This window comes from Centropristis striata, chromosome 3, assembly GCF_030273125.1.
Source record: "Centropristis striata isolate RG_2023a ecotype Rhode Island chromosome 3, C.striata_1.0, whole genome shotgun sequence".
NCBI classification, from domain to species: domain Eukaryota; kingdom Metazoa; phylum Chordata; class Actinopteri; order Perciformes; family Serranidae; genus Centropristis; species Centropristis striata.
The window spans coordinates 26,041,862-26,065,181 of NC_081519.1; the positions used below are offsets into that span (position 1 = coordinate 26,041,862).

Below are 23,320 nucleotides of genomic sequence, written 5' to 3' on the forward strand. Positions count from 1 at the left end.
CGTGTGCAAAGTTTTACAACTTTTAAGCCTCATGTAGCCTCCAAAAAGCCAATTAATTTGGTACATAATACAAATAATAATTCCTTACATTCCAATAGGGTTGTCACTTACCCTTAAGGTCGCTGCTCAGGCCCTAATTACAATGCATCAACCATCAGACAGATAAACAGGTCTGTGGTAGATAGGTTTTTTTATGCATAAGCATTTTTTGTTTTTTTGTTGCAGTAATGTATTAATTAATTTGTCAAACATGTTTTGTCATTCCCTGTACTACTACTACTCTCTGTTGGAGACACACCTATTTCCAGACTTTATCAGTGTAAATGTCCTCTTTTGTCACCCCTTGCAAGACCCGCCGTGCTCATTGTCTATATTTATTCTCATGTCCAAACAGCTGCTCAGTAAACTAATCCCTGACAAGTTCAGTGGACAGCTGCCATTCCACAGATAGAGACAGAGAAGGAGAGGGAGCTCAGTCAAACCATCAAGGATAGACAGTGTGACAGAGATGATTGAGGCAGGTTGAGAAGGGATATAAATGAAGAAAGACTGATAGGACTAGTGCATTTAAAAAAATCTCTGACAGACATTTGCAATATAGTCTCCAATTCGAATTAACTTAGTAGAAATCAGATTTTGAAGCTGCAATGGCGGACAGCGGTGGTCTCCCATTGTCATCCTACATCATGGATGAGGAAACTCTGAAGAGGAAACAAAAGGAGAAGCTGAAGAAGCTGATGGCTACAGGAGGCAACCCAAGACCTGCACGCTCTCTACTATTCTTGACACTGAGAAATCCTTTTCGCAAGGCATGCATCACTATTGTGGAGTGGAAGTATCCTGCTGTACTAAAGGATCCCTTGGTCTTTAACAAAGGATATCATTTTATCTGATTTTTGCTCAAGCAGATATTCTATTTACTAGTGATTGTTAGTAATTGTTAAACATATGTTTTATGTTGAAGTTCTATTCGTAGCAGCTTAATTTGTGTTACATAGAAAGATCTTCATGTGAACTATTTGATGGCCATGGAAGCTTCCTATAATTCACTTTCAGACCTTTTGAAATCATAATCCTACTGGCAATCTTTGCCAACTGTGTGGCCCTGGCTGTATACTTGCCCATGCCTGAGGAAGACAGCAACAATACCAACAGCAACTTGGTGCGTTAGCACGCTTGTTTTTCATAATCATATGCTGTGGATACTGATAGTGGTCTAGACGTGTTATTGTCATGTACCCTGGGGTACCTTGAGGTTATACCACAAACTGGAAGGCAAAAAACTAACTGGAAGTTATATATATATGTTGTAAGCCTGATATTAGGGTTGTTAGAGATAAGGCAGGCCTGTGCCAAATTGATCACCGACGATTGCAATGCATGCCAGTTTGATTTGTGACTGACGTGATCCTAACTTGCTCTGAAGTCATACATGCGTGGACAAGGATAACATAGCATGATGGGAAACACCTGACTCACTTGAACTCACAGCTGATTGGTTTAGATATTTATTTGTACTTTTCAATGGTGTTGAATATGTGAGATTTTGGTGTTCTGATAAAGAAAAAATGTGTTGATCAGCCCGTTGGTTCCACATCACATCTTTAAACCCTCCTCTCACAAACGGCACATCTAACCCTACAAAAATAAGATGCAGATCATAGTGGAGTATAAAGTTCAGCAACGCCACTTTACAGTATTTATCATGTTTTCTCTCATAATCTTCCTGGAATCCCTTTTACTCGTTAAGCAGCTTTTGTGTTAGGAAGGCCTACTTCAGGTGAGACTAATAATGCACTTATAGGACACTTATAGATTACAGATCACATAGTCTAATTATTTATACAGTAAGTTTAGAAAGTTATTGCTGCCTGAAAATAGAACTGTGGACTGCTTTACCCTTCTCACTGGCATTTGACACTTCACTATGTTCACACTGATGACACAGTTTGGCACACCTGAACTTTTAATGGGGTTTAATAATGCTGGCTACTTAATTGGTTAAAGTTAATTAATAGGCACCACAACCTGGTAGTCTTGATTAGTGAAGGGACAATGAAGCTTCATGAACCATTTGCTTATTTACGGAGCCCAGTAGATGGCGCTCTTTGTTCAACAAATGGCTGAAAACACTCTCAATTACCATTGCTTAAGTCTTTTTAAGCCAAGACGCCATCTAGTGGGGTCAGAAAATAAAGCAAATGGTTCACAAAAGCTTTGTTGTCCCTCCACTAGTCTTGTTCTTGTTACTGTTCATTTATATTACCAATTTTACACACATTTTAGTGGCTTCTCATTTCAGTCAGTCAGTCCCGTAAGTCTTGTTCTTGTTACTGTTCATTTATATTACCAATTTTACACACATTTTAGTGGCTTCTTATTTCAGTCAGTCAGTCCCGTAAGTCTTGTTCTTGTTACTGTTCATTTATATTACCAATTTTACACACATTTTAGTGGCTTCTCATTTCAGTCAGTCAGTCCCGTAAGTGTTGTGAAGCTGATTTGCTGTTATCTTGGACAGCGTGGTCAGTTGTTGATAGATTTGGGGGTGATAAACTGACCAGCAGTTAGACAGTAGGGTATGATGCTAATGTGACCAGTGTTGAATGTTTTGATTTCTGTCTCTGCATGGGTACATTTGCTCACCCAAATATAGATTTTTATATGTATGTAAACATTTGTTTCCGGGCAATTAGTACAACACATTTTACAATGAGAAATACACATAATTTCATATGTTCCTGCAGGTCTATGGGCTTGCTTCGCTGTGCTGCATGTTATTGCATTTTTATTAGAGAGTGAAAGTTTTTCATCCTTACTTCCTGTGTTTTGATTGACACTTAGATGAGGGCCGTCCTATGTAGCCTACATGTAGTGTTGTGTGCAGTGATATGGTTAGTATATCTACATGTTCAGGAGAGTGCTAGGAATGTTGTTGTCTAATCAGTTGTGGTGGGCTGATCGGGGCAAAAATGGCAGGGACAATTTTTTGTCTTTCAGTCTGAGTGTTTGGACTAATTAACTATTGGTACCACGGTGTATTTATTGTAATTAGGGCAACGGGGCAATCGCACCGAGCACTGGTCCCATACAGCAATAGCTGTAGGGACCAGTGCTCGGGGCGACTCAAGTTGTAGGCTACTTGTCCTACAACTTGAAGAGTTGCAGGACAAATTATATATCAAAACGTGCGGTTTGATCGGGATCGGTGTGCTATTACTTTTCTTTACAGAATATGAATTTTTCGCGATGTAAGTCGCGAAAAACTGCCCAAAAATTTGCACTGAAATGAATGGGATGGCCGAAAAAAAATTAATGAAAAAGAACAATAATTGGAGATTTTTAAAAGTCTCTAAACTAATTTCACCTAGAGACTCCATTTAAACTTTAAACAGTAGACACAAGTCTTGTGTATCGGTGTATTAATCCACATTTCGATATTGATTTCGTCATATAGTTTTTTAGCAATCCCTGTTCAATGACCATGATAATTTTTGGAGAAATTCTGAGATTATAATGGGTGTGTATTGCACGGAACGTTTGTGTCACAGTGTGTGACATCATCGCATCGAGTGTAGAGGGAGAGAAAAAAATTGTCAAAAAATAAATTTGAAAACTGCGCTCCAGACCGCAAATTCCATTCTACAGAAATAATTTATGCATAGAAACGTAGGAAAATTTGTCTTCTCCCTCACAATCCTCTAGTAAAGCTGTCAGAATTATAGTTTGGGCGTAGGACGCACAGATGCGCCACCAACAGCCTCATTGGCTCCCATATTAAAAACTCTGGAAGACTTCTGAAAAAGGGAGATGTAACAGTTTTTTTAGATCGCTCTCACAAAGCTATTTTTTAATTTTTCTGAAAAAAAAAACATATGTAGACGTTCAGGAAGAACTCAGGACGCTCAAAGTGAAGTCGGATCAATGATAGGTATTATGGTTTTGCCAAAAATGCTTTCTGTTCGAGGCCAGAAATTCCAGTCTGTCCACCTCTCTTCCGGAACATTCAGGTGGCAGTTAATTCTGTTGATTGCTCTGCTCTGATTGCCTTTGATCTTTGGTCTGATTGCCTTTGATCTTTGATGTGATTACAGATACGCACGCACGCACACTCCTCACACATGCATACACATGCTTCAAACGCACGCACGCACACACACACACACACACACACACACAGAGGTAACTTTATGTGATTTTAATTACAGACAGACAGACAGACGTAACTTTATGCGACTTTCGCTACACACACATGCGCGTAAGCGCGCTCACTCCTCACACATGCATACACATGCTTCAAAAACACACACACACACACACACACACACACACAGGTAACTTTATGTGATTTTAATTACACACACACACCTCTCTAGACGTGTAGATTCAGACCAAGACTTTATGGAGCTCCCCAATTACAAGACAATTGTACTCAATGGAAGAAGATAGCATCTCTCTCACGCTGTCTTTCTCTCTGACTAGCATCAGTCTATCTTGCAATAAGCCTAATTATTATTTATTTGTAGCTCTGCTTCTGTACTTTTTGATGTCTGCCAGCCCGGGCTAGTTATTAATTTCTAGGAAGCTGTAACCATAAAGCTTAAACCTGCCAGACCTACAGGTCTAAAAATGTCATACACAGGTGAGTCACTCATCCTCCTTGTAGTGTGAAAACCAAAAGGACTTCTAGACTCCTGATTACAAGACCACAAGCTGTGTAGTGTGAACATCATCCCATAGCCTCAGAGTTTATTCTACGTCACATAAACATAAAGTCTGCTTTGTTTTCCCTTCCAGTTCACAACTACAAAAGAGTATTTTTTTCTAGCAGCATCTGCATTCTGGATTATTAACAATAAATACATTGGGTACTCAAGGAACAGATGAACAGACGAGTCAGTCAGGTTTGCATCACATTGCTTTCATGCTGTGCTGGCAGGGCTGGGTCTAAAGGGATGCACCATAAATAACGGTACCAATAAGTTAATAGCCAGTTATGGTAAATACTATAATATATAATATACTACTAATAATTATTCTGACAATCAAATTAAAGTCAAATACTTATCAGATGATAATACAAAGCCAAATTGCTTTTTAATGACAGAACAAGTGCAGTAACTACACATGACTACAAAGACAAAATATGACCTATAAAAGCTAAAAAAAATAATAATAAGTTTGTGCATTTTTTTGATGTAGACTGCTTTATCGAAGAGTAGGAACTGTTCCTCTATTGTGTTGTGTTTACTATAGTAGTGTCAGTTAGATTAAGTTATTCCAGAGCTGTTTAATAATGAATAATTCATCCTTGCTCAATAAATCTAAGCCTTTCTTACCCTCCAGTGTGCAAACTAACGAGCCAGTCCTAGCTGAGCTGGATACAGCATTGGAGCCTGCATTACTATGACAATTGCTCAATGGAGCATTTAACACAATAGCACTTTTAACTCTGCTTCCCAGCCTCTTAGTCTCTGGCTCATTTACATAAAATAAGGATGGAGAATAATTCTTGATTCAATATTTAATTTAATATGATGATATACTATGTAGCCAGCCATTCGTCTCATTAGCAGTGATTGGCGCCATTTCACTCCCAAACTGGCATCAGGAGCACTAGGAGGAGCCACAAGAACCTGATGTTTTACAGATTATCTTATTCATTTACTACTGTAAGGCAGAGGTTGCTCTAGACTTTACCATTGTCATTTTCAACATTTTCGACATGTTCATATGATATTAATATCATATATCATTTTATATTATGAGATATATTCAAAAGCATTTTATTTTATTTTATTATAATAAATATTTTAAAAAATCTTACAGGCCTTCATTATGCAGTTTTAAGGGCACAATAAGGAAAGGTTAACAGAGACAGTGACCATGTGATTACTTTATACCATAATGCGGATAAATTATATATAGAATGGTGTCTTTTTCCTAAATCGGATCACTGACTGTCAGACTGTAAAATAAACAAGTCTTTTTTTAAAGCATTTCATTCATTTAAACTAGTGCCCCCAGCCCTGTGGCTGAGCCGCCTGTCATGTCACAAATGAACGGGAGACACAAACCTGAAGATCTATTATGAGACGTGAACAAGCCCACAGCCCCTGAGCCTCTACAGCTGTCACACGATATTTGAACAACAGACTGAAACTTGAGGACGCATAGTTGAGTTGCAAACATATCATTTATTTTTCTTGTCCTGACTGAGCCGATGCAGCTGCCATGTGATGAGGAATCCTACTGCTTGAAAATGAACAAATCCCTCATTGACACTACTAATTACTCCCCAGTCATATAAAAGATTAGGTCAAAGTAGGGATGGAAATAATTAATCAAAGATTGATCAATGTTAGCTAAGAACTTGGTTGATCTGGTGTTTGTATAGAATATAGAGACAAAACGCGTGGGATATTTTGCGGATGCCCACAATACGTTATACAATAGACTATGCCTCGTCAGTGTTTAAGAGCCCTAGGCTTTTGAAGCGTAAACATTTTTTAAATTTTTATTGAGAAACACATTACTTTTGTTATATAGGAAACTGTTTTGTTTACTTTGCCCATGTATGTATGTTTTTATACATAAGGGAGTATTTCTTTCAAACACCCATCCCTTGTTCAAAATGAACCAAACGTTCACAACGACACGCCACAAGGTTTAACCATGCTTGTCCTTCATTGTCCACCACACCAATACTTCTTTTTCACCTCATTTGTCAACGGCATCACAATTACTGCTTTCTAGAGAACCATCGGACACTCGTGACATTTTGCTATTGTATGCTACTAGTTAATGGTAGTAAGTTGCAGTTTTAGTTGTTTATCACACATTCAATGTGCTCAGTAGTGAAGGGACAACGAAGATAGTAAACCATTTGCTTTATTAACAGAGCCCACTAGATGGCGGAGGGCTGAAAACACACTCAATTACCATTGCTAAAGGCTTTTTTTTAAGCCAAGACCACCATCTAATGGGGTCAAAAAACAAAACAGATGGCTAACGAAGCTTTGTTGTCCCTTCACTAGTGCTCAGTGCAGCTCCAGCTCCTCAGACAACTTGCCCCAAGTAGCACTGTGGTTTTCCAGTTCCAACAGTGTTGAGCTCTGAATATCACAACTGTGTATTCCAGCGATCTGGCACTAAGAATAATTGAGAGTTAGCTGAAGCCAGCTGTAAAACAAGGTTTTGCTGATAAAATCAGGTCAAAACTATACAATTAACATGCACACGTCACCAGGTGAACAGCAAGGTGAATTACTCCAACGCCTGGATTCCACTGGATGCGTAACGACTCCGACAGGGGTCTGTCCGCAACGGCTGCGTATCTACGCAGTCCGTCAACACCCACCGGATCCGTCTGTGTCGGAGCTGTTGCGGACAGCAGAGTCCCGAGGACGCACGAGATCTCGCGAATTCACGCCTAATCAATTGATATAACTGGAAGATAATCAACATCTCCTCGTTAATGACTGGAGACAAATCCAGCGACTCCGTCTTAACGAGCGCTAACGAGGTGGGCCGACTTGTCACCTCGTTAGCGAACCCGAGGTATTTTATTTTGAAAATATACCGGTGTTTTATTTTGTGTCTGTGCAAGACTTCCTGTCCCGAACGATCTGCTCTGTGCTGAATTTATGCGTAGTGCTCCGTCATCCGACAAAAATAGAAGCTCTGCGCAAGTGTTGCGAGGGCTGTCGGATGGCCCTGCGTTGTCGGACTCATTACGCAGCGGATCTGCAGTCGGTGGAATCTCACACATTGATTATAATGGGTGCGTAACGGCTCCGACGACGGATCTGCAGCCGTTACGCATCCAGTGGAATCCAGGCGTAATTATGGTAGATCACCCCAGTTTTGTAATCTGTCAAAATGATGGTCTTCAGAATTTTCCATCATAATTTTTAAAATGTAAAAAAATAAATATATGCTGTTAGGTTTTTAGTGACAGTTGCAACATATCTTAACAAAAGTTATCATTTATAAGTTACTAAACCGAATAATTAAATATATATAATAATAAAAATAATATTTCATTTCATCAATGGAGGATAATAAATTATAATGTAAGGCCTATTTTTATCACTCCTGAAGGACACTGTCTGTGTGGCCTCCATTTAAAATAGACATTGACTGCATGCCTCTGCTGAAATGAGAGAGGTGACAAAACATTCCAGTGTTGTGTGTGACGTTGTGTGTGTGAGTTTGTCAGTGTCATGAATAGACAGAAGTAGAGTAGTGTGATGTCAGTCTGTCCGGGCAACGGATTTTTGTTCTGAAATAAAAAAACAAAAACCCATTTCCATTTCAAAAAGATACCTATATCTGTTTTTGTTGTCGTAATAGAATAGAAATTAAAAATCAAAGAAATTACCCTCGACATTGTAAATGAGGGGTTGCCCTCAATGATTCCACACAAAATAAATAAAGGATAAATGAAAACTAACCCGTACGTGTGATCTTGCATTTACTTTTTTTGTTGTGACCCAGGAGTTGTTCTTTCAAGCTTGATGTGACTGACACAGGCAGCAGAGGGCACTCTAACCTCACCTGTTGAGTAGAAGAAGAATAAAAAGAAGCTTTTATTCCATAACACATTGGTTTGAGCATGTAGTAGGACGGCTGCATGTCAACAGTTTGGATCCCTCACTCTCAGAGAGGGGTGTAAATCCAGAAAATGAGATGCTAGCAGCTGATTAAGTGCCGCCCAGCTGAGACACAGAGAGACATGTAATAGGACTTTTGCATATTGATGCTGGCTGAGAAGGAGGATTAGAGTCTCTGGTAGCTTGTGAGGTCATTGGCTAGTTTGGATTTTAGCCATTTTCTTTCAGCAGCTCTGAGCTTGGTACGCTGTGATCGGAGGGTATCATTCAACCATGGGTGGGATTGGTTGGGTCGAGCAGGCCTCGTAGATTAAGGACATAGCCTGTTCAGACATGAGTTCAGGGTAGATCAGAGTGAGTCAGTGGCATCATTAGCCTTCAGATAGGAGAATGTGCTGAGCAGAGGTAGGACAGAGGTGACAATAGAGGAGAAGTGGTCTGGGGATAAGTTCCTGAGGTTAACGTAACCATTGATACAGGAGCAGAGAGTTGTTCTGATAGAGTGACATTAAACTGGATAAAAAAGTGATCTGACAGGTGGAGAGGCGTTACCACCAGTGCGTCTGTGGCACAGTTTTGGATGAGAATAAAGTCAAGGTTTTTGCCAGCTTTGTAAGTCGGAGGACTGTGGACCAGCTGGAGGTCAAAGGAATGTATTAATTACATAAAATTATTAGAGTCTGGACTGTCTAGGTGGATGTTCATAAGCAGCAGACAGTCATGATCAGGTATGGAATACAGCAGGGTATCTAGCTCATCTGTAAAGCCACCCAGCTGGCCTGGTGGACGGTAAATGACAACAATTGCAAAACATTGCAAAATGTGTTAAGAAAATGCTGTTTGATAAGAATGCTTTCAAAAATAGAAATGTTAAGTTTATTTTTTAAATTAATCAACAAAATGCAAACTAAGTGAACAGAAGAAAAATCTAAATCAAATCGATATTTACCCTTTGCCTTCAAACCAGCATCAAATCTTCTAGGCATTTTTTCACACCTGCCTAAGACTTGTGTAGAGTACTGTATATCATAATGTTGTCAATAAATAGATCCACAACCTATGCATGAAATAACACTACTAAACATTATTTGAGGCTCATTTATAAGTAATAGTAAAACAAATTCAAACCAAGCCATTGCTGTTATTTTACAGGAAAGCCTGGAGTACATCTTTCTCATCATCTTCTCTATAGAGTGTTTCCTGAAGATCGTTGCCTATGGATTTCTTTTCCATGCGGATGCATACTTAAGAAACTGCTGGAACATTTTGGACTTTGTTTGTGTATCGGTTGGGTAAGTTGATCTGTTTGTCTTGAGCCTATTTTGTAATTTCATATTCTGAATGGTGATGTTTGTTGTAACTACGCAACGGGGCATCCAATATGTTGGGGTTTCTGGTTACAGATACCAATTGCCTCCATCACGGGTCACCAAAAATGTTGGGAATTAAGGATGGCTCTTTTATGAATAAATGATGACCTTGCACAGGGCGTCAAATATATTAATAAAAGGGCGTTATCATAAATGCTATCCCTCCCATAAGGATACCAAATATGCAGGGATGAACCTGAGCAACACTTGTGTGGATCTCAGTGGTCTAAGTGTGGTTAGATGGATATAATAATTATTAATAATTATCATAAATAATGATTTAATAAGAAATGATATGACTTGAGTCATAGCTCGTTGGGGCACCATCTGTAAAACAGAAAAATATAGCCAATTCACCTAAATCAGTCTCATAAAGTTATTAAACTATCAATTTGGAACACTGATCATTAATTATGAATATAATTATAATGAAATTACCATATTAATATTTAATAGTGGTTGAAGGAATTCTTGACACAGCAGAGGCCAGCATATCGTTCATAATATACAACATTAAATAGACAGCATTCGTAATCAAAAGGTATTTATTCTAAACAAGTAAAGTAAATAAAAGCACACATCTATAAACTATAGAGAACTACATTACAAAAGAGAGGGAAACGTGTGTGTCTGTGTGTGTGTGGGGGGGGGGGGGGGGGGGGGGTCGAAGCTCCTCACACAATGAGTCGTAAAAATTCCAGCTGTGAAGAGCCAGGTGACTAGGCCTTGCCCTGGTCATGTGAACTGTTACCAACTGTGTTTAGTTCCAGTTAATTTTAAATATATCATGTGAAAATCAGTGTATGAGCAGATCAAAGGTTAGTAAGTCAGTTGCGTATAAGACTGACTGTCTGTATAAAGCAAGATTAACATACAACTTTGATAGTAACATGAATATCACATAAATATACTTAAAGCACACATATAAACCAAATCATTAATTACAGGTCAAATCCTTTCAGCTCAAGTCCTTGCTGATTGCTTATCTAAGCCCAGTTACATTACTCATGAATCCAGTTGAAAAGGGGGGGGATCCTTTTTCAGTAGAGGCGTGGAAGAAGGAAGTTGAGTTCAATAATTTGCTGTCTTGCAAATTAAGTTGCTGGTTGTCCTTGTTGTTGAGTTAAGCTTTCTCTGACAGTTGCAATGAATTTTGTGTCCATTAATGCAACTTTGGTGCGCAGAGAAGGTCAGAGCATAGACGGATTATCATGACCATGGGCCCTGGACACAAACTCGCCACGGGCCCCTGCCTACACACGCAAACAGTGTGCGCGCAAAGGCGCTCTTCCCATTATGCACATAACAACACCGGGCAACACACAATCACACAAAATAACTGTCATTTTAGGTCTGTTTTATTTGGCACCTGCCACTTACAGGACGATATACACATAGACGGATTATCATGACCACGAGCCCCTGTCTACATACGCATTATGTGCGTGTGCAAAGGCGCTCTTTCCATTTACGCACGTAACAACACCGAGCAACACACAACCACACAACATTACTGTCAGTTTAGGTCTGTTTTGTTTGGCACCTGCCATGTACAGGACGATACATATATTATGGGAGAGACAGAACGCTCAAATAGCCAGCCGTTGTAGTATTAATTAAAATATAGGTAACGACCTATTTTTAAAAACGAAACTATCAATCAGCGCATCCAGAGTCCCATTAATACTCTCTCTCTCCCTCGCGCTGGCCGGCGCACACAGACGCACTTACACACACAAATACAGCACATGCCATGGAGGAGTCATGTTGTCATGGTAATAAACAAATGCACTAAATCGCGCTAATGTGTTCAGACCGACCGTCCGACTACAGTCCTAGAAACTACTCACCTAAACCTCCGGCTCTTTACTGGCCTTCTTCGAGGAAAAGTCCTTGATAAAGTAATCACAGTCCAACTCTCTGACCAGTTACATATTGTGGTTTCAGCCGTTTCAGCTTTTTCTTCCCTCTGTTTTCGTTTAGCTGATCCACTGAGCGCCCACGTCTCCATTTTAAAAACGCACTTTTTTCAACTTTGACCCCATCGACCAGTGTAATGTGTCATCACACATTACTGATTTAATCTTATAATTTCTAAAGCATTTAATTGATTTTATTATCATACTACATTTTCAAAGCCACATTCATTGCAATATATTTTAAAATTGTACCAAAAAAAAATAAAAATCTGAAGGCCAAGGGCTCCTATTGGCTCTAGGGCCCTGGGCACACGCCCACTTTGCCCATGCGGTAATCCGTCTATGGGTCAGAGTTGCAGTTGTTCCAGAATTCCTTGTGGAAATGAGATTCTGCTTGAAGTCTCAGAAGAGAAGAGGCCTCACCTCAGCAGGGCTCTGCAGGAGGTGTGGGGGAAGGGCTGGTGGCTCCAGGGTTCCATGGAGCTGCTTCACCAAGCAGGAGCGGTGGAGAAAGAGAGAGAGGGGAGAAGGCACTGGCTCCTTATAGCAGACCAGTGGGCCTCCTGTGGTGTCAATAGTGGCTTCACCAATGATGTGACCTGGAAGGTGTCGTAAATGCTGTGCATTCTGGGGACAAAATGGAGGTGACCTGCCATTTTGTGAGTTGACTCAGAAAAATGTTTTATTTAGTCCACAAATGTTAAAGTCCACAAGTGAACCCAAGATTCACCTGTGGTACAATCCCAACATGTTACTTTATTTGCTGATTATGTTTTCTTTGCAAGATAATGATCAAAACGTAGTGTTTGGAGCATGAAGGCTAAGTTTTTCTGTCAGCCAATACCAAAAGCCACCTGGGCTTCGCCCTGGTCCATTCTCGCTGGATTTTGCATTTTTCCTAAAGTTTCCTTGCAAGTTCTTCTGTTTTACCTGTCCTCTGATGATCATGGAACCCTTTTGGCAGCATGTCTCAGGATGAACCCAAGATAGGGTGCAGTGTTAGGTGTGCAACACTTGTAATATACTTATTACCAAGTAAGTGTAGCTTTTGTTGGCAATGACCCTTAACACTAGAAACAGGTCTACAGGAAAAGACATGAGACAAGCCATGCTTGCGTAGTGCGATTACATTTCCACTGCACAGCATAGCGAGGTAAACAAAACTTTATTGGCTGTTGTGTTATTGGTGTGCTTGTCTAAGTGGTCCCAGTTGCAGTTGCTCTCAGCTCGACAACAGTATTTCCCCCACTATCTAGAAATGCCTAAAACAACTATCACCTGGTTTCTGATCGATAACCTTGGACTGTGGTGAGTCAATCCCTCAGTGGTGCCCCCTACAACATTGAAACACGGTGGAACCCTATAGTAAGCTTTCACATAGACAAATTAAATTTGGTAGTTAGAAGTAACATGCAGAGACCAGACTATAAATAATGGATGTAGTATCTGTGCATGTTTAAGTTACCTTGACTGACAATTGCATATTGTATTTTTTTCTCAAACATCACACGAATAAATCAATTTTGCTCAAATATATGTATTCGAAAAAATATATTTCATAAATGCTAACATTAAATGTGAAATACTTTAAAGCTAGCATAGGTATAGTTCTACAGGTACAATTCCTTCCAAAACGTCCTGCAGGAAATCAGGAGGAAACCCTTACACCCAGATAAAAGTGAGCAAGTCTTCTTAAAGTCTTTCCTCAAACCATCAAAATATTAACAGCAGGTGCAACCCGGTGGCACACCTGGTAGAGCGCGTACCATAGGGGCATTGTCCTCATAAGCGGACGGCCCGGTTTCGAATCCGACTCGGAGCCCTTTCCCGCATGTCTTCCCCTCTGTCTCTCCCTTCACTCTGTCCTATCAATAAAGCCCAAAAATGGCCAAAAAAATATCTTTAAAAAAAAATATTAACAGCAAACATAACCTGGAAAATACTTTAAATAGAATAGTTATTTACAAAATCGATATCATACTGTATTAAAGAAGAGTTGAAATTAGCAATTGAGACCACAAATTCATTCTGAGAATTTAACCCTCTGTGGTCTGAGCCTATTTTGGCCGCTTTTGAATACTTTTGACAATTATTTTCTCACTTTAACCTACTTGATCAACATATTGAGCCCAAAAATCATGAAATCCGAGTTGAAAAATTATACTATTTACTTCAATAAAAACCACAAATATGCTCAATGAACTGTTTTGGAACTTGAAAATGTAAACATAGGATACAAATATGAACATATGAAAAGGTAAAAATTTTAATATAATAAAACTATATACAAAAAAAGTCCCATAAAAACATGTATTTTTATAGGCAACTCTTCAAAACAAACTATGTGCAAAATTACACACAGAGTGTTAGAAAAATTGCATGAGGAAACCTTGAAAATTGATAATCTGTCACCAACAGAGAAAACCTCACCATTTTTCTGCGCAGTTCGTTGATGGGGAAATGAAGAGCTGGAGATGTCCAAGTTTCTCAGTTTAACAAAAGTTTATTACAATACGTCAAAAAATGTGCACTTTACAGAGATCTCCGGGTTCAAAAACTCGTGTCCCTGAATACAAACAGACGTGTTTCAGTTCGTGAAGTCTGAACCACGACTCTCTCCCTGAACCCATTAAAATACTAACATTTGTTTACAAAACTTGCTGGTCGATTTCCTCCAGGAAGTCCCGCCCTCTTGATCTCTGATTCGCCAGTTTTAATTAATACAACGGCACGTCAATGCCACCTGGTTGCTTGCTGCCCCGGACAAGGCCATCCTGACCTGTATGGGCTTAAATTTGTCTCATTAATACTTGTAAACACACAGGGGGTGATCTACAAATATTTTTGATTTGCACACGTGTTTTGCTATCCACAAATACAAATTTCTAATTTGTAACTTGTATTTTGGTTTTTACAAATATGAGTGTACTTGTAAATATATTGTGTTTTTGTAAATACACATTATTTGTAAAAACAAAAAAGCCATTTGTAAAACTGAAAATTCTGCTTGTGAAGTGTGACTCAGCATTTGTGGATCATTAATCACGCACACGCATCTCTTTCCTCACTTGCGCATTTTTGAGAAGTTCCTGTCGCAGATCCACACAGATCCACAGGCAAATAGCTCGTGATTCACAAATGACCTGCCCTCCTCACCAGTAGGTGGCAGTGTTGTTGTATGCATACAAATATTCCTTCCACAAACACAACTTTAGGATTTGTAACTTGTGTGTTGGTTTTTACAAATAAATGTCTATTCGTAAAAAAAAAGCCATTTGTAAAACTGAAAATTCTGCTTGTGAACTGTGATTCAGCATTTGTGGATCACCAATCACACACACGCATCTCTTTCCTCACTTGCGCATTTTTGAGACGTTCCTGTCGCAGATCCACACAGATCCACAAGCAAATAGCTCGTGATTCACAAATGACCTGCCCTCCTCACCAGTAGGTGGCAGTGTTGTTGTATGCATACAAATATTCCTTCCACAAACACAAATTTAGGATTTGTAACTTGTGTGTTGGTTTTTACAAATAAATGTCTATTCGTAAAAAAAAAGCCATTTGTAAAACTGAAAATTCTGCTTGTGAAGTGTGATTCAGCATTTGTGGATCACCAATCACACACACGCATCTCTTTCCTCACTTGCGTATTTCTGAGACGTTCTTGTCGCAGATCCACACAGATCCACAAGCAAATAGCTCGTGATTCACAAATGGCCCGCCCTCCTCAACCAGTAGGTGGCAGTGTTGTTCTATGCATTGATGTAGCTATGGTTTGCACCAGTGGTGTAGTGGTCCCTGATAAAGTGGGTATACTCTCAATTTTCACCTTTATTTTTTTAAAGTAGTCCAGAGAAAAAGCCGTTTTAGAAAGAGTAACATGTGAGACCCTGTTTAGTTTACCCAAAAATCCGTCATTTCTACTTGCTCACTATTATAAAATGATCATGACTTGATTAGGAGCAGTTTTAGTTACTACTGGTTACACAAGCAGCCTGAATGAATGTAAAATGTATTCATCATGAGGCAAACATGGTGTTTCAGTTATTTTTTGAACATTTATTTAAATAAAATACTTGTAATCAATGCATCCCTGTTCACATTTCATCTTAAATAAAACACACAAATCATTCTCTTCCACACATCAAAACCACTCAAATGAACTCAAAAGTGTCAAAAAATTAAATAAATTTTTTGGTTTTCAATAGCTGAACACTATTTTAACATACTTCGATAGATAAATGAATGAATGAATGAATGAATGAATGAACCTTTATTGTCATTGCACAGAGTACAAGTACAGTACAACGAAATTAAGCCATCAACCCGTCCAGAATGCATAATACACCAACAAACAATATCACAAGGTAGACAGGACAGGAAGACAGGGTGTGAAGAGAGATAAAATACAGCACACATGGGGAGAGGAAAGGAGGAAAAAAGCATGAAAAAAAACCTCAGCAACATGGCATGGTACACTTTCACAACATGAATAGACGTATGACGTGCGGGGGGGGGGGGGGGGGGGGGGGGGCAGCATAGCCAGGCGGCCATCCAGACCTGCAGCCATTTGCGGCGCTGTTCACAGACCCGCCTGTCTCGCTGGGGGTATGAAGCGTCGAAGGCGTGGGTTGGGGGGTGGTTGGGGGAGGGATGTAAGCATATCAGTATATGTGGAAGTTCGTGTATAGGCCTGAGACCCGCCTTTGTCAAGCACCAAACAGTTCGTCTCAGTTCGCTGGAATAACAAAAGCGATAAGCCTGGACGTTGCTAAGGAGATGACCTTCCTTCCTGGGCCAGAGCAAAGGCAGACAGTTCAACAGGTGGTAGTGGAGTCGAGAGGGGGGGAGGATGGGATGGTAGTCTCTCGCTACATTCCTCAGCAGGGAAGATTAGCAACGGCCTTCGAGCCAAGGCTGTTGTTTGGGGAAGCCAGATAAGATTGGAATTTGAGCTGTGGGTGGAAGTGGCAGCGATTTCCTGCTACTAATCCTGTCGATGGTAAAAATGTCCCTCCTGATCTCCAGATCGATCCCTTTCCAGGGCTGCAACCTTTTCCTGGATGGTATCCATGGTGCGGTTTATAACCACAGTCTGAGTTCCGACAGCCCTGGCCATACATTCAATCATCACGGGCAGCTTAATGGGGCCTTTTACAGCTGACACCATTTCCTTTGTGTTTCGATAAACCAGAGCAAGGCCCAATCCAATCAGCAAAAGCCCTGTTATCACGGTTCCGAATAGGTAAATATCTTCGATGTCCTCCAGAGACGAGCAGATGGTGTCAATTTCGTTAAGAGACCAGTTGATCAAATCCATGGTTTTTGGTTTTTGAGAGCAGTGTAGAGAGAGTCTTCCAAGTTAGACAGTAGACAAGACGAGACGAGAGGAGCGAAGCAGGGAAAAACACAGTGGGAGGGAGAGAGAAAAAAGATGCGACCGCCTCCGTTGAGAGCCAAAGAAGAAGGAGGATAAATATATACATATCATTACAAATATTGAATGTCATCATTTTTTAGTTAATGCTTTGTTTTGAACATGTTCATTTAAATCATTCAACAAAATATTTAGTTAACAATGAACAAAAAATATATGCATTTACAACACATCAACAGTGATGAACTATCTCAACCCAGCACACACTACTGTGATCACAATAGTCATCAGCAAGACATGGGTCCCCCTCTTTACATTAACAATCTGCATCATCAAGTGGAATTATTTTCACCAAGTAAAGCTGAAGCAATTCAGGAGATTAGTGAGTGAAATACTTGGGAGAGTTTATTTCACAAAAGACAACAAATTTAACAAAAAATGTACAAAATGTTATATAACAGTGGCATTGTACAAAAAAAAACAGATACAGACAAAATTAATAGAACAGAAATAACATCACACAGAAATTAATCTATTGTTACAAGCTAAATCAACATTGAAATGAGGCTTAATCTGTCAAAATCACCTTTTGTTACAGTGCGAGGGTTCACTTTTCAATAAACTGGAGATGCAATTTACTGCCTGTGTATGTTGTGACCTGGTGGTGGTAGACAGGGTCCTGGTCTATGCTCACACTGACTGGCCTGGCTAGCTCCAGGTTCAGGTTGGGAGCTGCCAGGGCTGCTGGTTTCAGGACAGGATTGTTATCTGTCCCTATACAAAATAAGACAGCCTGGTAAGACTTCAATATCGTTTTAGGCTGAATCTTAAACTATTTGTCCCCATTCTTGTGTTTTAACTTACTTAAAAATGAACTACAAGCCTAGCTACTATAAAATTAAACTAGATCATGTAGGCTAGTTAGGGCTAAGTAACTTGGCTAACGTTATAATTTAGACCTTTACAATAGCAAACAAGCTTCATAGACATTGAGATAATCAGTTTAATCCAACATTACAGTCTGGTATGAAATTCTTGCAAACTGGGTTGATTAAACACTTACTGAAAACCAACAATGACACGGTTTCCCCACATTATCCCAATCTAGCTAGCTTCAGGGTAACGTTAGCCGACTCACACAGTTTAACCAGAGCTGCCAAGTGTCACGCTTTGAGTGTGACAGTCACGCAATTTAACCCATTCTCACACCACACGCCACACTTGACATTTCTCACGCTTGTATTTCCCCATTCAATACTCTGTATTTATTTTTTTCATGATAATAAACTTTCGTCCTAGCTCTGATTGACTGACCGAGATAACCAATCCCAGACCAATCCATCAGTCCTTTGTGCCTAAATCTAACCAACCGCGGAAGGCACCACGCAATATTAACCAATCAGAAGCAACGAAAGGCGGGTCTTGGCGTCTCTAACTTTCTTTCGCACACAACAGCGCCGACATTTAAAACCCACTCGATGTTGCTTGAAGACAGATGGTAATTAACTACTCAATTTTGTTGACAGTTGATTCACTGTTTCTCCTTGAGTTTCCTAGTTAATATGTACTGTTTTAAGGCAGCTATAAGTCTATCACTGTCCTGTATTTGTTGCAGAGCTGTGTAACATTTATTTGCCTCTTCTCTTGACCAGTTCACACTTGAAAAAGAGACTCTAACGTTAGTCTCAATGTGTGTGTGTGTGTGTGTGTGTGTGTGTGTGTGTATGTCAGAGTTACAGACTTGTGAATATCAATTTAGACCCCTCTAAAGCAGTGTTTCTCAAAATTCTAAATTTCAAGGTCTATCCTTAACTCTGACAGTGTACAAATGGAACCAAATTAGCTTTATTGGCATGAATGGTATCAACCTTTGTTGCCAAAAGCAGAACATACATACAGACATGCAATTCAATTACAATACAATTAATACAATACATTAAATATTAATACAAATATATTAAATATTTTACATTAAATATATTTCATATTAAATCTCTCTCCTTCGCGCTCTCGCTCTCTCTCTCTGTTGGCAAACATGGCGGAAGGCGGAGCAGACACGCCCATAGACAAATAGACGCAGCATCAGCTGCTGTGACGCGAGAAATTCGGCCGCCGTCTTGGAGTGGTGATCCGCTCCACTCAGTGTAATTAGTTTGACAGGAGCATATAACTGTCAGCGCATTTAATTAATCTTACCTCACTGAATACTACTGATTTTCACGTGTTTTTTTGGTCATACTTGTAGCTATGATAAAGGACACATGTTTTGGCATGTTTTATTATTCATAGTTGGCTTAACAGTAATTGAATATTCTTATATGCTATAAGTGACCAGACGTCCGAGATCCAAAAAAAAGACACAAAATAACTAAAAAAAATCACACAAAATGACAGAAAAAAACCTAAATTACTTTTGAAAAAAGAAACAAAATGACAGAAATAAAGACACAAAATGACCAAAAAAGACACAAAATAACTATAAAGGACACAAAATGACAAAAAAAAACCTAAATTACTTAAAAAAGACACAAAATGACAGAAAAAAGACACAAAATGACAGAAAAAAGACACAAAATAACTAAAAAGGACACAAAATGACCAAAAAGACATAAAATAACGAAAAAAATCACACAAAATGACAGAAAAAAAACTAAATTACTTAAAAAAGACACAAAATGACAGAAAAAAGACACAAAATGACAGAAAAAAGACACAAAATAACTAAAAAGGACACAAAATGACCAAAAAGATATAAAATAACGAAAAAAATCACACAAAATGACAGAAAAAAACCTAAATTACTTAAAAAAGATACAAAATGACAGAAAAAAAGACACAACATTACTAAAAAAGACACAGAATGAACAAAAAAGACACAAAATAACTAAAAAAATCACACAAAATGACAGAAAAAAACCTAAATTACTTTTAAAAAAGAAACAAAATGACAGAAAAAAAGACACAAAATTACTAAAAAAGACACAAAATGATTTAAAAAAGACACAAAATAACTAAAAAGGACACAAAATGATCAAAAAAAGCCTAAATTACTTAAAAAAGACACAAAATGACAAAAAAGACACAAAATGACAGAAAAAAGACACAAAATAACTAAAAATAATTAAAAAAAAACAGAAAAAAACCTAAATTACTTAAAAAAGACACAAAATGACAGAAAAAAGACACAAAATAACTAAAAAGGACACAAAATGACCAAAAAAAGACACAAAATAACTAAAAAAGACACAAGATGACCAAAAAAGTGCCATGGGAAAGAGAGAAAGATGGCCTATATTTTGCATTTTGTTGTTCAAGTAGCTGTTACTTTGTTCAGTGACAATAAAGTTCAAACTTATCAATTCTAATGACTGTTGATTGAGGGTGTGTGGTGGCAGCGGGGCTCAATGGGTGCTCAGCACCCCTAAAGCTCTGACCCTAGATTCGCCCCTGGCCGCTGGCATGTAGGTGAGGACATCAGTCTTAAGGAATAAATCGATGTTAAAAGGCCAAAGGCATCATGGTGCTAGAGTCTCACTCTTGTCATTTTCTGAAACTTGGCAGCCCTGGTTTAACTCAACTATTGGGGACAAAATCTCTTCTCCTCTAAATGAACAGTCAAATTGTCAGTAGTTTAAAACAATGATTCATTTGGAAACCACTTTGAAATTTACCTCTGAATTATGTCCTCCATGAAAGTAACGGTTGGTTCTCTCGATACGTGCCACTCACTTGAAATATGTTTATTCTGCCTTTCTCGTTCGCATTTCCAATAATCGCGCATCTTTCAAGGATACGTGCAGTGACCTGTCAATCAACTGGGGTGGCAATGAGGTGTTAGCAATATTTTCCTCGGCATGACCCGCCCTACTCTGCCTCTGATTGGCTCATCAGTCCTCATGCTCTATAGTTAACCAATCTAATCAGTGAAGGCAGCGAGTACCAGCCAATTAGAGGCAGAGGAGGGCGGGCCATTTGTGAATCACGAGCTATTTGCTTGTGGATCTGTGTGGATCTGCGACAAGAACGTCTCAAAAATACGCAAGTGAGGAAAGAGATGCGTGTGTGTGATTGGTGATCCACAAATGCTGAATCACACTTCACAAGCAGAATTTTCAGTTTTACAAATGGCTTTTTTTTTACGAATAGACATTTATTTGTAAAAACCAACACACAAGTTACAAATCCTAAATTTGTGTTTGTGGAAGGAATATTTGTATGCATACAACAACACTGCCACCTACTGGTGAGGAGGGCAGGTCATTTGTGAATCACGAGCTATTTGCTTGTGGATCTGTGTGGATCTGCGACAGGAATGTCTCAAAAATGCGTAAGTGAGGAAAGAGATGCGTGTGTGTGATTAATGATCCACAAATGCTGAGTCACACTTCACAAGCAGAATTTTCAGTTTTACAAATGGCTTTTTTTTTTTCTACAAATAATGTGTATTTACAAAAACACAATATATTTACAAGTACACTCGTATTTGTAAAAACCAAAATACAAGTTACAAATTAGAAATTTGTATTTGTGGATAGCAAAACACGTGTGCAAATCAAAAATATTTGTAGATCACCCCCTGTGTGTTTACAAGTATGAATGAGACAAATTTAAGCCCATAGACCTGGCCTCTTCTCCAGAACATTCAACCAAAACATTCTGTCTTGTTATGTATAACAAAGATATTATGTCTACAGAGTCAAATAACTTTCACTGTCTCACATAGATTCTAAAAGTCTAAAAAATATGAAACATACAATGAAATATATGTAGTCAAAGTTTCTAAACCAAAATTAACACACAAACATAATCATTGTGTCAAAATCATATTGTCTGACTTAATATAAATGCATAGAGAGAGAGATATTACACTCAAGGTTTGACCTTTGATAGTGACCTGCGTCACTCACAGAGACAGAGAACAGAGACAGACACAGGGACAGACACCAGGAAGTCAAACAACAGAGAAGCAGAAATAAAGCATAAAATCATTTACAAATATAGAAAATAATCAATTATTTTAACAATTGCTACACCAACGCTCAAATATTTATGTACTACTATGTAAAACTATCATATCTTTGGTTTTTACATGACCTAGGAATGTCAAACAAAAACTGGGAGAAAGTTTCAAGTCTGATCTGATCAGGACGGCACCATTAATATATACAAAACTTACTTTTGCTACCAGCGAGGTTGTCCACTGCTGACCATTAGAAAGAATGGAAGTTTAATGTACTCCTGCATTTGCTTCACTTTTCAAGCCTGGGGGTTGCCTCTTGGTTCTAAACAAGCATGTTGACAACCATCTGTTATCTTAGTATCACAGAAAACATAATATTTTCTGTTTTTATCTCTCCAGCTTGTTCACTGTGGTTGTCGATGCGATTAACCACATCAGTGGAGTGGAGGCTCCAGTAGGAGAGAAAGGTGGTGGCTTTGACATGAAAGCTCTGCGGGCATTCAGAGTCCTCCGACCACTTAGACTGGTCTCTGGAGTCCCCAGTGAGTAACTGCTCTGCTGTTCACAATCAGATGCTTTGTTCAATTAAGTCCTAATTCCAATTAACTTGGGATGCTATTTATAAAATGGGGAAAAAAATGAACAGGAATGCATGAAATTGAGTGTATTTTTACAAAACCAAAGTTTATCAGTTTGAACATAAAAATTTGTTTGAATTAGTTTTCAATTAAATATTTGTCACAAAGCAAATTATCACATTAGGTTGGGTTTTTTAGACAACCTTTGACAATCAGGAACCGGGATTGTTCTTAATTATCAAAGTGTAGTTATAATTTCATCATACTCGAGCACAGTGATTCCCAACCGGGAATATATACATCTATAGCTATAAATTTGAAAAAAGTCAATCTCCAAGTGTTGCACCCTTGCAATGATGACTCAAAGTCTTCTCTCTTGGCAACTTTATTTACTGAAAAGCTCGGTTCTTTTACCGGAGCATGTTGCGGACAACAGGTACGAAGATCTTCTACGATACACAAGACAGCGCACTCTAGCGTTTTCTTTAGACATTTTTT

The 23,320-nt window shown here is 38.8% G+C and overlaps 1 protein-coding gene across 1 annotated transcript in view; it reads left to right on the forward strand.

Moving 5' to 3' along the window:
- The first annotated feature begins 647 nt into the window (after positions 1-647).
- Positions 648-23,320, forward strand: part of LOC131968146 (dihydropyridine-sensitive L-type skeletal muscle calcium channel subunit alpha-1-like) — a 130,099-nt gene continuing 107,426 nt past the window's right edge. The window contains exons 1-4 of the mRNA XM_059328889.1: positions 648-835; positions 1,057-1,162; positions 9,768-9,907; positions 22,644-22,786. Of these exons, the coding sequence (XP_059184872.1) occupies positions 648-835; positions 1,057-1,162; positions 9,768-9,907; positions 22,644-22,786 (577 nt within the window). The remainder of the gene's footprint in view (positions 836-1,056; positions 1,163-9,767; positions 9,908-22,643; positions 22,787-23,320) is intronic.